This window comes from Colias philodice, chromosome 6 (genome assembly GCF_061535455.1).
Source record: "Colias philodice isolate Cphi_HAF_F1 chromosome 6, ilColPhil1 Martin Lab GWU primary, whole genome shotgun sequence".
Lineage (NCBI taxonomy): Eukaryota > Metazoa > Arthropoda > Insecta > Lepidoptera > Pieridae > Colias > Colias philodice.
The window spans coordinates 5,695,310-5,708,451 of NC_143091.1; the positions used below are offsets into that span (position 1 = coordinate 5,695,310).

Here is a 13,142-nt window from a genome sequence, read left to right on the forward strand (position 1 = left end):
TTAAAAGTTTTAACACGATTAAAAAGATTTATTCACGGAGAACATGTCCTATCAAAATATCTCGGGCCACACGTTATGTCGGCACATTCTTCTCCTAAATTGAAATTCTCGAACGCTCTGCCTTCGCAAGCGGGACGGGGTCATGAGCCAAAAGACAAATAGAATGTCGATTAATACCGTCTTATATAATATTGATAATATATTAATTTGATGAATATAGAAATATCTATTTTAATCAAATTTGCATGAAGGTTGTGGCTAACTGAATATACGAATATTTTTTCTAGTTTTAACCTAACCCAGACCTACATCCAACCAACATCAGCTAGAATACTTTAAATGACAATAAACACCGACAAAACAGGAATTGGACGCGATGTTATGCTATTCAACCGGTAAAAATAAAAACACTACACCAATGCAACGGACGAGCGAACTAAAAATCTATTCAGAGTAATTCAAATCGATAGCACTATCAAAATGCGTCCGTGCAACTCTCAAAGGCCGACCCGTCAGACCGCTTCAAAGGCTCTGTTCAGAGGAAACAAGCCGTACATTCCCAGATCAATGTACAAGAATATAAGAGCTCATGTCTCCTATCCTTCTATACATGGAGCTCACGGCTGTTCTTATTTGTCTGCGCCGCGTTTGACCGTGCAGAGCTCCCACAATAGTGACAATGAATTCATCCACCCTTTGTTGAATACGATTGATGATAAATAATACAATGAAAGGCTCTATGTGTCGTATTGAATTTGTTGTAACTCGAAACAAAGTATGCAAATACTTTTATTTAAAGTAAACTAAAAGAACCGTTGTATTCTCTATGAGCGGTGTTGAAGTAAAATAGTTAAACATAAATGTCTGGGGCAAATTTAATCGTACCGCAAGGACTTTGCTAGCGCTCTCATACTGGCGCCACTATTAACACTAAATTGAAATAATAATTTGGAAAATCCAAAAGTGCACGCCTCATAATTTTTTTTTAATAAATATTTATTAATTATTATTTTTGTTTATTTAATAACAATTAAACCACATCGAATCAGACCCTGAAAAATGAAAGGGTTCTATTCCTGAGCATACTCAAGCGTAAGAGAAAAAAAAAGACTCGATTAGTAAAGTATTTCGGTCGCTATCGTGTTAACAAGAAAAAGGATCCGCACATACAGACACACGGACGTCCAAGACAGAACTTTTTTAAACTGTTTTTTAACTAGTTTAAATAACAAAAATGACATCAAAAATATCATGAACGTTAAAAATAGTGTTTTTTCTTAATATGTGTGTGTATGTATTATCTTACAAGTGCAATGTATGATACATAAAGACATTTTAAGTTTGAAAAATCAGATGTTTTGCGCGAAGTGACAGTAGTACCCACCTCAACGCTTCGCTTATGAGGCGTGCAATAAATTTAGTTCCTCTTCATATAAAAGATTAATACATCATAATTCTTGGGGTGAAAATAGATAATAAAACTTTAATATTTCGCATTAAGGATAAATTATTAAATTTCCATTACCTAAAGATAAATTTAATATACCTATTAAATAAACAAAGCAAATAATGTAAATTTAACAATTCAGCCCGCATAATAAACCTGTATTCATACTCAAACAAAAAAAATGAAACAACGAACAAAACAAACTTTTACCTGCGTTCATAGCAATTATTGTTATTCGTTTAATAAAAACTGTTATACGCTTTATTCACGCAGGTACATTCTTTGTTTCTTATATTTGTAAAGTACTACGCAAATTGTATGAAAAATAATATAATGAATAAAATATTCGATGTTCTATTAAAACACTTTACAATTTCCTTTTCGATTAATAAAATTAAAAATTAGACTTCTTATAACTAACTTCGTCTGCTTGCAATGGCAATTACTATTGCCTCCATCACAAACATTTTATGGATCAACGTTCAAAGAAAATTCAAGTGAAGTACAGGATGGAGCAATTATTCAACTTATTCATGCATTGTATTTCCGCTCATTAGATGTATATTTATTTAATTTACAACGGCTGGGGGTCGACGATAAGCTAAGGGGCGCGCGCCTCAGACTCGTCGACTGAATAACAATGCATGCGGGTAGCTAAAACGGTGCTTTTATTTAAGAAAATTTATTCAAATAAAGTAGCATAAACGTTCAGCGCAAAGATCTTTTGTTGTAGCATTTTATGAACTCGGAGCTGCTCCGTTCCGTGAACTATGACACGACTGTGACGCCTAATAGAATTATGCTTAAAAGAATCCGCTAAGAAGGGAAAAAGTAGCTTGTTGCGGAAAATATTACAGTAGACGAGTCACGAGACGCTTCAGCTAGATGTTGTGAACGTAATTCACTTTAACTTGATGATGCACTTTACTCACAGTAGTTATATTATATTCAAATTCTTTAAGAACCTTTATCTAGTAGTTGATTTTTGATATTGTGTTACCACTGAAATTTTAATAAAATTGAATAGATGGTGATGTAATGCAACGGATTAGAAATACCACGAATTATTCGCTTTATTTTACAAATTTTCTTTTACGAATTATTCGCTTTATTTTACAAATTTTCTTTTAAAATTAGTTTATTTAGTCAATTCGTTTTGTTACAAACGTTAAAGTTTCATTAACTCAATCAGGGACCTATTTCAATTTAACTCGTATGCCAAAGAGCGCCAAATTTTTTTCAAAATCATCTTTTGTTTCCATAGATTTTTCACTTAAAAGCAAGAAAGTCAGCGAATATTTAAAATATAATGTTCACTACCTTATATTTTAAATGCCACATTTATATACAGCGTTAAACGTTAGAAATGTCGAGCTGAAAAATTATGAAGTACATTTAAAATAATCGCATTCTACCCAAGCGCGGGTATACGCGCTCTAGTCTTAAGCGGCTAAGATATTTGAATCGCCTCGTTAATTGTTATGTATTGGGTGTGGTGTGTAGATAAGATAATGAAGAAATGTGGTATTTCGAGCCGAATCTGAGGATGTACACATGTAAGTTGACCCTCGTCAGGGTGAAAGCGCAAAGTGCTCCGATAACCGACGCAACCGCTTTTTGATAGCATCACTTTGCTCAACTTGCCATCTGGCGGCCATTAGGTCCCGAGCTTGGGTTATTGAAAAAGTACCGCGAAACCCACGCTGCTTATATGCGTGATGAACATTTTTATTTCCCAATAATGACGCGGGAATGGTAACGAAATGAAAATCTTATTGCGAACAACGGAGCTAGATAATATGCTAAGAATAGACCTATCCTATTATTTTGGTAAGGTCGGTAAAAATAACGCTTTGTATCTGTTATTAAATCATGAAATTGTGTGGGATATAAGTCTAATCTATTTCACATCTCTACATTGATCAATTATGTTAAAATGTCTTTTTTACTTTTTTATGCGTACCTGACATACGGACAAACTATTTAATTATTTGCCTCTAATTGAAATGAAACCTTAGACCACTCGCTTCTGACGCTCAGGAAGAAAGTATTTTATGCTCATAAAGAAAACGTGTTTGACTTTGCTGAACACAAAAACCTTATCCAGAAAAAAGTTTTAAAGACGAAAACAACAGGTACATTCTTATGCTTTGCAATAATATAATAACGTGTTATTTCAAAATAATGTACTTTTAATATTTAGACATAAGATAAATTGAGAATTTTATCATGATAATTGTATCTATCTTTCAAATGTTTCGGCTAAAAATATCTGGGTTTTCCATTTAGATATTGTCTGTTTACTGTAATATTCTGCCTAGGGCTTATAATAGTGTATCAAATACCTATCGTATCTTTCATAAACATAGCTGGATATAACAATACTCCATAAATTCAAGTTTTATAAATATTAATGAATGTTATTAAATGTAATAAATGCAATTTTACCCCAGAGACAAGTTTTAATCCAATTATTGAAGAAGTGATAATGCACATAACAATCATCTCAAGTGCAATTCTATCGACGTAGTAAATGAGAAGTAAAAGTTAAATTATTTAACAACTAAGCATCTAAAACATAATTTTAAATTTTCCTTTAAATCAAATACTACAGAAACTTTCTGGCTGATGCATCTAACTAAAACACCGTATTCTCAAATCATAAAATAGCACTATCATAGCGTAGACGACAAAACAATTGACATTATAACATTGTTTTAATCTTAAACATCTAGAGATAGAACAGAAAAGAACGGGAAAAATCTTATTTTTCTTCCGCCCGCTCTCGGTTTGTTCTTCGAGTAATTGGTAGTCGGTTTCGTCGGTGCGCTTCTTATTTATCTTGCTGGTAATTCGTTTACACGTGAGAATAGTTTCAACACGTGCCTCGGTCAAGATGTCTTTAATGAATTTTCTACTCGCCTTTTGAGGTCTACCTCTTGTTTAAACTTTTAAAGTTAAGTGGTTCTGGCTTTGTGTAATTACTTTTAGAAGTTGTCTTTCCGTTATTATATATTGATGGTTTAACAAAACTACTACCCACATGATCAGACATATGTAAATGTTAGTAATACAACTATAACAATATGTGAATTACTCTGGCAGTGCAATATCCAACTTCGTTACTGTAGTTTCAAGGACTTGGAATAGGTAACACAACATACGATAGTAAACAGATTACAAGAAAGTAGTTTTCTTTCTAAATAACATAATTCACGTCTCATGAAATTGGTAAACTAGAGATAATTTTAGATGTTATCGCCTACGAAATCAAATCGAATTCGTCCACATTTCTATGTAGACGACCTTAGCAATTAAGTCGCACGAAATATTTAATGAACAGTGCTAGTTCCGCGGCGGAAATGACACTTAATCGGCTTAACTTCGCCTCAAAACTTACCCCAAGCCAACTCACCCCTTCACCCGCCCCTGCACCCCTGTACGCCCTACCCCCGCGTAAAATACGCTGCATCAAAGAAGTTAGAGAATGTGCAATTATGAGATTGTTTTAATTTAGAAACAATGTTGTTAAAGAATTCACTTACTTCGACCGAGCTCTCAAAACCCAAACCAAATTCTTGGTTTTCTGCAACATTGTTTCAGCATTATTACTCCCAGTCCGACGTTATTCATTTTAATTTGAATTATTTCCTCTGTATCCAATGGAAATACGTTAATTTTTATTTATGGAAGTAGTTAAAGTTTTAGGTTTCAAAAAAATGTTAACTTTTATATCGTTTGGAAACGTTACATTCCTGTTAACCTCACTTTTGTATCAGTGTACAAAGTGTAAATATATTTTTTTCACATCCACTAAAACCTATATGAAAGTTGAAAAAAATAAAGGAAGCCACATAATTTTTAAAATATACTGCACATTCTAATTTCCACACTAACTAAACAAACACTTATTCGCAAATCTTTCCCAGAAAAAAAAGGCAAAACCTAATTGATTCAGTTCAATTTACTCCATCTCCAACAGAAAATTATCGAAACTATCTGTACTGTGGAGTTCACTTGACCCAACTCGAAAATGGACTTGAACTACAATAACAAGGACTACAACATCTCTTAGAGTTTGTCATTTAAATAAAGTTTAGGCCAACATTTAACTAGTTATGGCAAACAAATTCAACTTCTCTGAGCCACGAAATACACGCGTCCTTCGAACATCGTAAGAACTTTCAACATTGTACTTTCATAAAATAATTAGTATTATTCTTGCGTAAAATTATTGGAATAATGATGTTTTCTGTTTTCTAACTGGATCCTTTTTAACTTTTACAAATATTGTGAATTACATTGACCTCTTTGATGCTTTTCAGTTTTCTTTGTCTACGACACTAAACAATTTAATACGCCGGTTACAGAAATTCGCAACAACAATACCAGTTTAAAATATGTATTACCAACTAGGATCTGCGAAATCTCTAACTTGTAAATACATCTAGGCATATTATATAACTTGCGATGCAATTCACACAATCGATACCCTAAGGTTAATTTCGAGGCACTCACCATATCGAATATTCTCTCCGTAAATAGCTTACTGTATCGTCTTCTATATTCGTACCATACCTATTGCCTAGATGTTTGTAGGACATGTTATAACGCCGGCATTTTAGCGTAGCGACATTTGCACTTGTGTTTCAATTGACCCATTTGGGCGGACCACACGTTGTCGTACAAACACGGCGGTATTGGCTCGCTTTGATGCACTCTATTTTTATCGGAGCTCTATATTCCGAAAAGTCAATCCAACTTTGCAGGTAGGTATAAAAGATTTGTAGTTTTTTGCCTTTATGTTCTGAAAATTTAAAGGATATTTTTAATCAATTATGTAATATTATATTTCTTTATCATTAAGAAATAATTTTAAGCGTATTTCATTTCAAAAGTATTTATTACTATATAGTCCCAATATTATTATTTCCAGCATAAAAAATATTTTAGATCAAAAACTTTCAAAGCAGACAATTCGAGATGTAAGACGTAACTATCCAAATCCCGTTAAATTCAGATGTAATCGTCGCTAGATTTGAATGTCAACAAATGATCAGTAGCCGTCGCTAGGGAATGCAATCCGGATTACCCGAAATCCGATAAATCCGGATTTTGCTCGAATTTAAATAGGCTTTTAAATCCGGATTTAAAGAATGGAATCCGGATTTTTCGAACATATTAGCACAGTATTACAATATTTATAGGTTCTAATGTTTCTTGCGTTAGACGATAGATGGCACTGTAAGTGCATCCCGTTCCCGCGCAAGCAGTCGAATTTGGCGCGAATCGCGACACGTCGCGAAGCGGGCCTAGAAATAATACGTTTGAATTTAGATCTTATCACATTGCATTACTGTTGACTTTTGTTTTCAACAATTTATCACCATTCGAAGCGTCGACTGGAACGTGTTTCAGCTTACGCTGAGAAATAGAAGAAGTAATTTGTAAAACTGTGGACTTGGAAAGCCGAAATAATCTTCAAGTGTCTGAGTCTGAGGCTAATACAGTCGAATCGTCGACAATAACATCGAGACACCGCGAATTGACTGAATCTCAGCATCTTAGTTATAGAGACAAATTGGATCTGGAATTGACAAAAATAAAAATGATTTGAGTTGGGGAAGAAAATGTGCCCAGACGGCAGCCAGAAACTGACATACTCAGCTTAGTGCGGGTAGAAATGGCATTATTTGAGGAAAGTGGTTCGCGAGGCCGATACTTGGAGGCCGCCTATAAACATCTTTTATGCATCCCACCAACAAGCGTTGAATCAGAGCGAGCTTTTTCCGCAGCAGGAATCATCTGTAACCGAATTTGCAGCCGGTTAAATGGCACTACATTAGACGCATTGTCATTTTTGAGGACTCATTTTATGTCTCAAAAACAAAAGTAATTTTAGATTATATTAGTAATAATCTGTTTGCTCGTTGTGTTCATGAAAATTTGAATTTTGTTATTACTGATTTTGATAAAAATAAGAACTCTGATGGAAAGACTGTCATCATTACTAATAAAGAATGAAAAAGCAAAATAGGATTTTGCTTACTGATTTAGAAAATTGAAGCTGTTTCGTTTTATATGTTTGTATATGATGAAAACTCTGTTTGCAATTTATGTTGTTTCCATTATCTAAGAAAATATTAAATGTTTTGGTATAATTTTTATGTCTGATGGATGTGACAAGGAGTCTGCTTTATGTTTTTTCTTTACCAAAGTGTAAAAGTTTTTATTTTATTAGAATTTTAGTTTGTCTAGTTAATTTCTAGGTATTGAAAAATATAAATACATTTGATTTAACTAAGATTCATGTTTTTTATTGATTTTACATAATAATAAACGTTTCAAACGGAAAAGTTAAATTTTTCATTAAAAATCCGCTAAATCCGGATTCTCCGGATTATTGTATAAATCCGTTTTTCAAAATCCGGATTTTGTAAAGTAAACGGATTTGCATTCCCTAGCCGTCGCTATTCTATGAGCAAATAGATAGTCTTCACTTCCGACACATGTTTCCTTGGACACACGACTGGTCACGTAGAATATTGACGCTTCCAGCGATCCATTCGTTCCGGCAATACAAAAGACCCGCCAAGATATATTTAAGTGACTCCCAAAAATACCTCTTGAATTTTGTATACCTTGAAGAAAGATTTCGGATGAATTTATGTAGCTGGAAAAAAACAATATCTATATGAATATATTACACCAATACTTAATTTTTAAGGAACTGCAAATTGTACTTCTTCAAAATAGGTACTAAATCGTATAGTGTTTTAAATTCATCATTAACGTTTTCTATTACCTAGTGCACACTAAAAGTTTTGCGTTTCTGGCCACCCATAAATGTTTATATTACGAATGTTATATTTTTTTAACATATGAAGTCTCATAAGTTGAGGAGAAAAAAAATTTGGCGGAAAACGCTTGTCAATTTTTTTTTATCTCAAGTTGAAGTTCGTTGTCCGTAGCAAAAACGGAACTAACACGAAACTATTTTAGGGCGATGAGTTTTGATGATTTTAAAAGTTCGCTTTCTCCGAAAGTTTGCACTGCTCGCCTTTAAAATACTTTTGGGAGGGAAGCACCTCATTTGAGCACTTTAAGGCATTGATATGCTGAATTTCATCGCGGCCGTGTTTCTCTCCATGATGAAATTCGTGAAGGTCGACCCTCAACTGCGATCACGGAGGAAAATATGGCTACCGTCAGACGACTAATTTAAGAAAATAGCCATATCACTTATTAGAAGATTCGAGGACATTTGGGGATTGGTATGAGCCAAATTCAGAATATTTTACATGAACATTTCAAAGTTAGGAAGCTTGGTTGCCGGTGGATTTCTCCCAAACTCACTCCAGAACAAAAACGACATCGAGTAGATTAGTGTTAAGAAATGCTATTAAAGTACAATTACGGACATTCTAATGCCGTGTATAATATCGTAACAGGATATGTAATATGAATACATGGTTATATTCCAGAAAGAAAACACCAATATTCTTTGTGGGTGTTTGAAAGTGACAGCAAACCAACCAAATTGAGGCAGGCGATAAGGGTCGGCAAACAAATGATTGCATTATTTTTCTCTAAGACGAATCCTGTCTACACTATCCCACTTGAGCGACCAAAGACTGTTAATGCTGAGTGGTACACCACTATTTGTTTGCCCAATGTCTTAGAAAAAATAAGAGAAAAGCGACCTAGAAGTCGCATCTTGTTGCACTATGACAGTGCTTCGGCGCACACCGCGAACAAAACAAAGTCATTTTTGGCTTCTGAAAACATAGAGCACGTGACTCATGCCGCACGCAGTCCTAACCTAGCACCTTGCGATTTCTTCCTTTTCCCAAAAATCTATGATTCAATGAGTGGTTCGACATTTACGTGGCCCGAAGAGGCAGTGGTTGCTTTCAAACAGCACGCAGAAAACATACCCTCGGACCAATCGTCCTCATGTTTCCAGAAATGATTTGAACGGATGAAAAAGTGTTTTAAATGTAACGGAGAATACTTTAAAAAGTAGTAAATATAATATTAGACAAATAAATTGTTTTATTTATTAGTTACGCAAAACTTTCAGTGTGGCCCACGTATCTAAACAAAACATGAACGGGAGCTTTCTGTTTAAATAGATCCAACGTTTTGAATTCGAAACTAGTCTTTGATATTCTCCGTTAGAACAGATGTATATTTTGTGATATAAAGCCTAATTAATCTTGTTGATTACATTTTAGTTTACAAGGTAAAAAAAAATTGAATTAATTTATCTTCCTGTACATTAGAAAGTTATGCATTGTAATCCTAAGCCTGTATACTAGGGTGGAGTGATAATGTATGGAAGAAAATTTTTTTTGTTTTTTTCAAACGGCATAGCGACAGAAAGGTGCATTTTAATGAGTGAATTCAGCATACAAAATATTGTTTACCTGTCTTGATGTTTTGAGGTGCCCCAACCCAATTGAAAATTAGAAAAATATGATTTTTTCGCAAACTTTGATTTCTTTTTTAATCACAGTATTTTTATGGCCTTCAAGTCTATTATATAACAAACTTCTTTGTGATACACTAAACAATAGCCTGATTAGTTGTTTTAACGTATTTCATGAATGAAAATGATATTATAGAGGAATGAAAATATCAGAAATAAGTAATTATTTAGTACTAGACGCGCTCGCGGTTGCCTCGCGGTTTCACCCGCGTGGCTCCGCTCCTGTTAATCTAAGCGTAATGATATATAACCTATAGCCTTCCTCGATAAATGGGCTATCTAACACCGAAAGAACTTTTCAAATCGGACCAGTAGTTCTGGAGATTAACGCGTTCAAAAAAACAATATCTTCAGCTTTATAATATTAGTATAGATTATAATATTAGTATAGATAACGCTATTTTTTTTCAAAATTAGGCATTAGCAGTCGTGATACTAATGCTCTTGCCATTATAAAATCATTTTGTTTACTTTTTCAGCAAACTGCACTTGAAGCTTATGTCACCAATTTGATAATATGCTTTACGGCCTGGGCAAGGCATAGAAAATCTTTGATATTCTGAAACGTAGTCAAACCGCTTTTCACGGTGTCTTTTAAGGTTTCTTCAGATAAATTAGAAGTCAGAGGCTCAGTGTTCTTACATTGTTGCCACATAGTTAAGTCGGTATAATCTTTTGAGCAAGTACAAGAGAGTTATAAAAAAATGCATTTGCAACTTCAAATATCAAATAACCTTTGGTACTGAGTGACAAAATACTTCAGTTATCTTTTCTTGTTCTTTTTTGTTAGTTTGTCGGTCTTGATAAGGTTTTAATAAGCGTCTATATTCATCGAATACGGTGTGTCGAATAAGTTGTAGTACTCTATTCAAGCTAATAGTGGGAAGCGATGCTTTTCGCCACACATCAAACATTTCCGTAGCTAATCTTTCGGATAAATCATGAATTTTGTTATTTTATCAGGTTTAAATTCATATCTAATAAATAAGTAATAGTTTCTTAGCATCAGTACAAGTTGGTAATTGAGACACTGGGTACTTCTCTGGCAAACAAAATACAGGACAACATGTCGTTTGTCGTATTTTGACTTGCAACACTTTACTGTAACAAAGCGAAATTATAGATAGAACTCACATCAAAAATATTAAATTATGATCTTAATTGTATTTACGTGTAAAATGTAATTAAGAAATATTACTAACATTAGTGTTATTTCCTTAACGGCACTGTTTAAAATCAACGTTTCCTACAAGAGTCGGCGCAAACGGGCCACCGACCAGAGCCACTGGTAGCCAGCGATAGCCACTTTTTTATATATTGAAATATTATGTATTCTGTGTCTTCCGGTTGGCAACCAACGAGATAACACAGAATCTGATTTAGCGTTAATTTGTCAAAATTAAACTTTAATGATTTTCGACTAAATTTTTTGAATTTCTGAAAGTTCATGATGTTGGGGGCACCTCTAAATGTATCATCTGCAAAGTATCATTTTGCATGTGTATTTATGAGCAATAATGACATCTTTTTACAGGTATGCCGAAACGAAAATGAAAAAAAATATTTTTCACTCCACCCTACTGTATACCTAATCCTAATTCTAAATCCTAAGTAAAAAGTCAGTCATACATTATTTATCAAAAGAGGAATAAAAGATATTCCACGATGGAATGTAGAGCATTTACCATCTCAATTACTTTGTTCAGTGCCTGAGAAATTTCTGTTTTCTGTTTAATGACATCATTTTCCGTTTCAGCCCTAGGTCTGGAGCCAGACTTCTTGTTCCCCCTGGAGAATGTGACCATCGCCCAAGGAAGAGACGCAACGTTCACCTGCGTGGTTAATAACCTCGGTGGTTACAGGGTGAGTGGCGACTCCGCCACTGCCAGGGTGTGTATCAAACTAACTCAATACAGCTAGCCGACTGAATAGAGGAGCACTCTGCACTTCAGAGATAAGATCTATAATTGTGAGACACGGTCCCGTTATTGATTTGTTATTTATTCATAAATCACGCTATTCTCAGCTCACATGTACTATTGGAAGAGAAACAGGAGCTGAATGGTAAAATTTATACATGTATTGCTCTTAGTTATCAAGCAGCAGCTTTGTATTTACCACGTGTAAATTATTTCTTTACCTGTCATGTATTCATGTTTTGTTTTTTAATTGTTAATTTACAATTAAATTTATTGATCAATGCTCAGTTCAATTTTAAGAAAGTACAAAATGCTTTAAATTCTCCGCATAAGATATAATAAAATAAAATAAAATAATATTAGTCTCAATTATAGATCTTACTTAGACCTCTGCACTGACTATCACACTTCCTGCACACTTCTTTAGCACACGACTTTCTATGCACTTTCCATCACTACTTAGATACTGTCTCTATCTAGTATAGAGTGTGACACTATTACTTTCGCACAGACTTTGTTCACAATAGCAGCATAGTTGGTAATAATACAATGCACCACTTGCACCGTATACACACACGTACATAAATTAACTAAAGCTCAAGAATTCACTATAAAATTGCCGCCGTTTTATACGCGGACAATTAAAGCATACATTTTTGCAAAAATATAGCATAATAAATGCATACTTTCTGGAACGTTTCTTGAGTTTAGTATTTAATTAACTTCAAAAGAGCATGCAAACACAATCGCACTAGATCTAACTCTTTATAATTTTTTTTTAGTTTATTATAAGTATTTTGTTTTAATTATTTTTATATGGTCCAACATAAATGTATTTTTTCATAACCAAGCAAGACATAAAAGTTTCAAGATTATAGCATCTATGTTTTCTACTAATTGTTTCAACAAACCTCCACGAGGTTATTCCATCTAAGTAAGGAGGGCTTGCAAAACAGTCACTTTACGAAATTAAAATAAAGCCAGGACAAACCCCCTTGGTCCCTGTTCAATCATTTCGAGAGGCAGAGCTCTCAACTGTCCCCACAGCTAATCTACATCCTATGCTATTATCGAAACATTTGTTATGTTATCTCTATGTGATCGTACATGATATTTATAATGACAATTTTCATCATTGAACGCCTTGTTTTTTATTTCATTTACCAAAATGAGTTCGCTATTATGTTTTTTAAAAATCAATTGCTCTCAAATCACATAGGATAAATTGTAAAAGCACTAACAACATTAACATAACTTCGATATGCACCGCTGGTATGGATGAGTT

At 33.9% G+C, this 13,142-nt stretch overlaps 1 protein-coding gene across 2 annotated transcripts in view; it reads left to right on the plus strand.

Annotated features, from left to right (window-relative positions):
- Positions 1–13,142, plus strand: part of LOC149487707 (lachesin-like) — a 67,817-nt gene that overhangs the window by 24,433 nt on the left and 30,242 nt on the right. Inside the window, exon 3 of one of the 2 annotated variants that reach the window (XM_089696347.1) lies at positions 11,695–11,828. In XM_089696347.1, coding sequence (XP_089552473.1) covers positions 11,695–11,828 — 134 coding nt within the window. The remainder of the gene's footprint in view (positions 1–11,694; positions 11,829–13,142) is intronic. The other variant, XM_089696348.1, reaches the window with a different exon arrangement.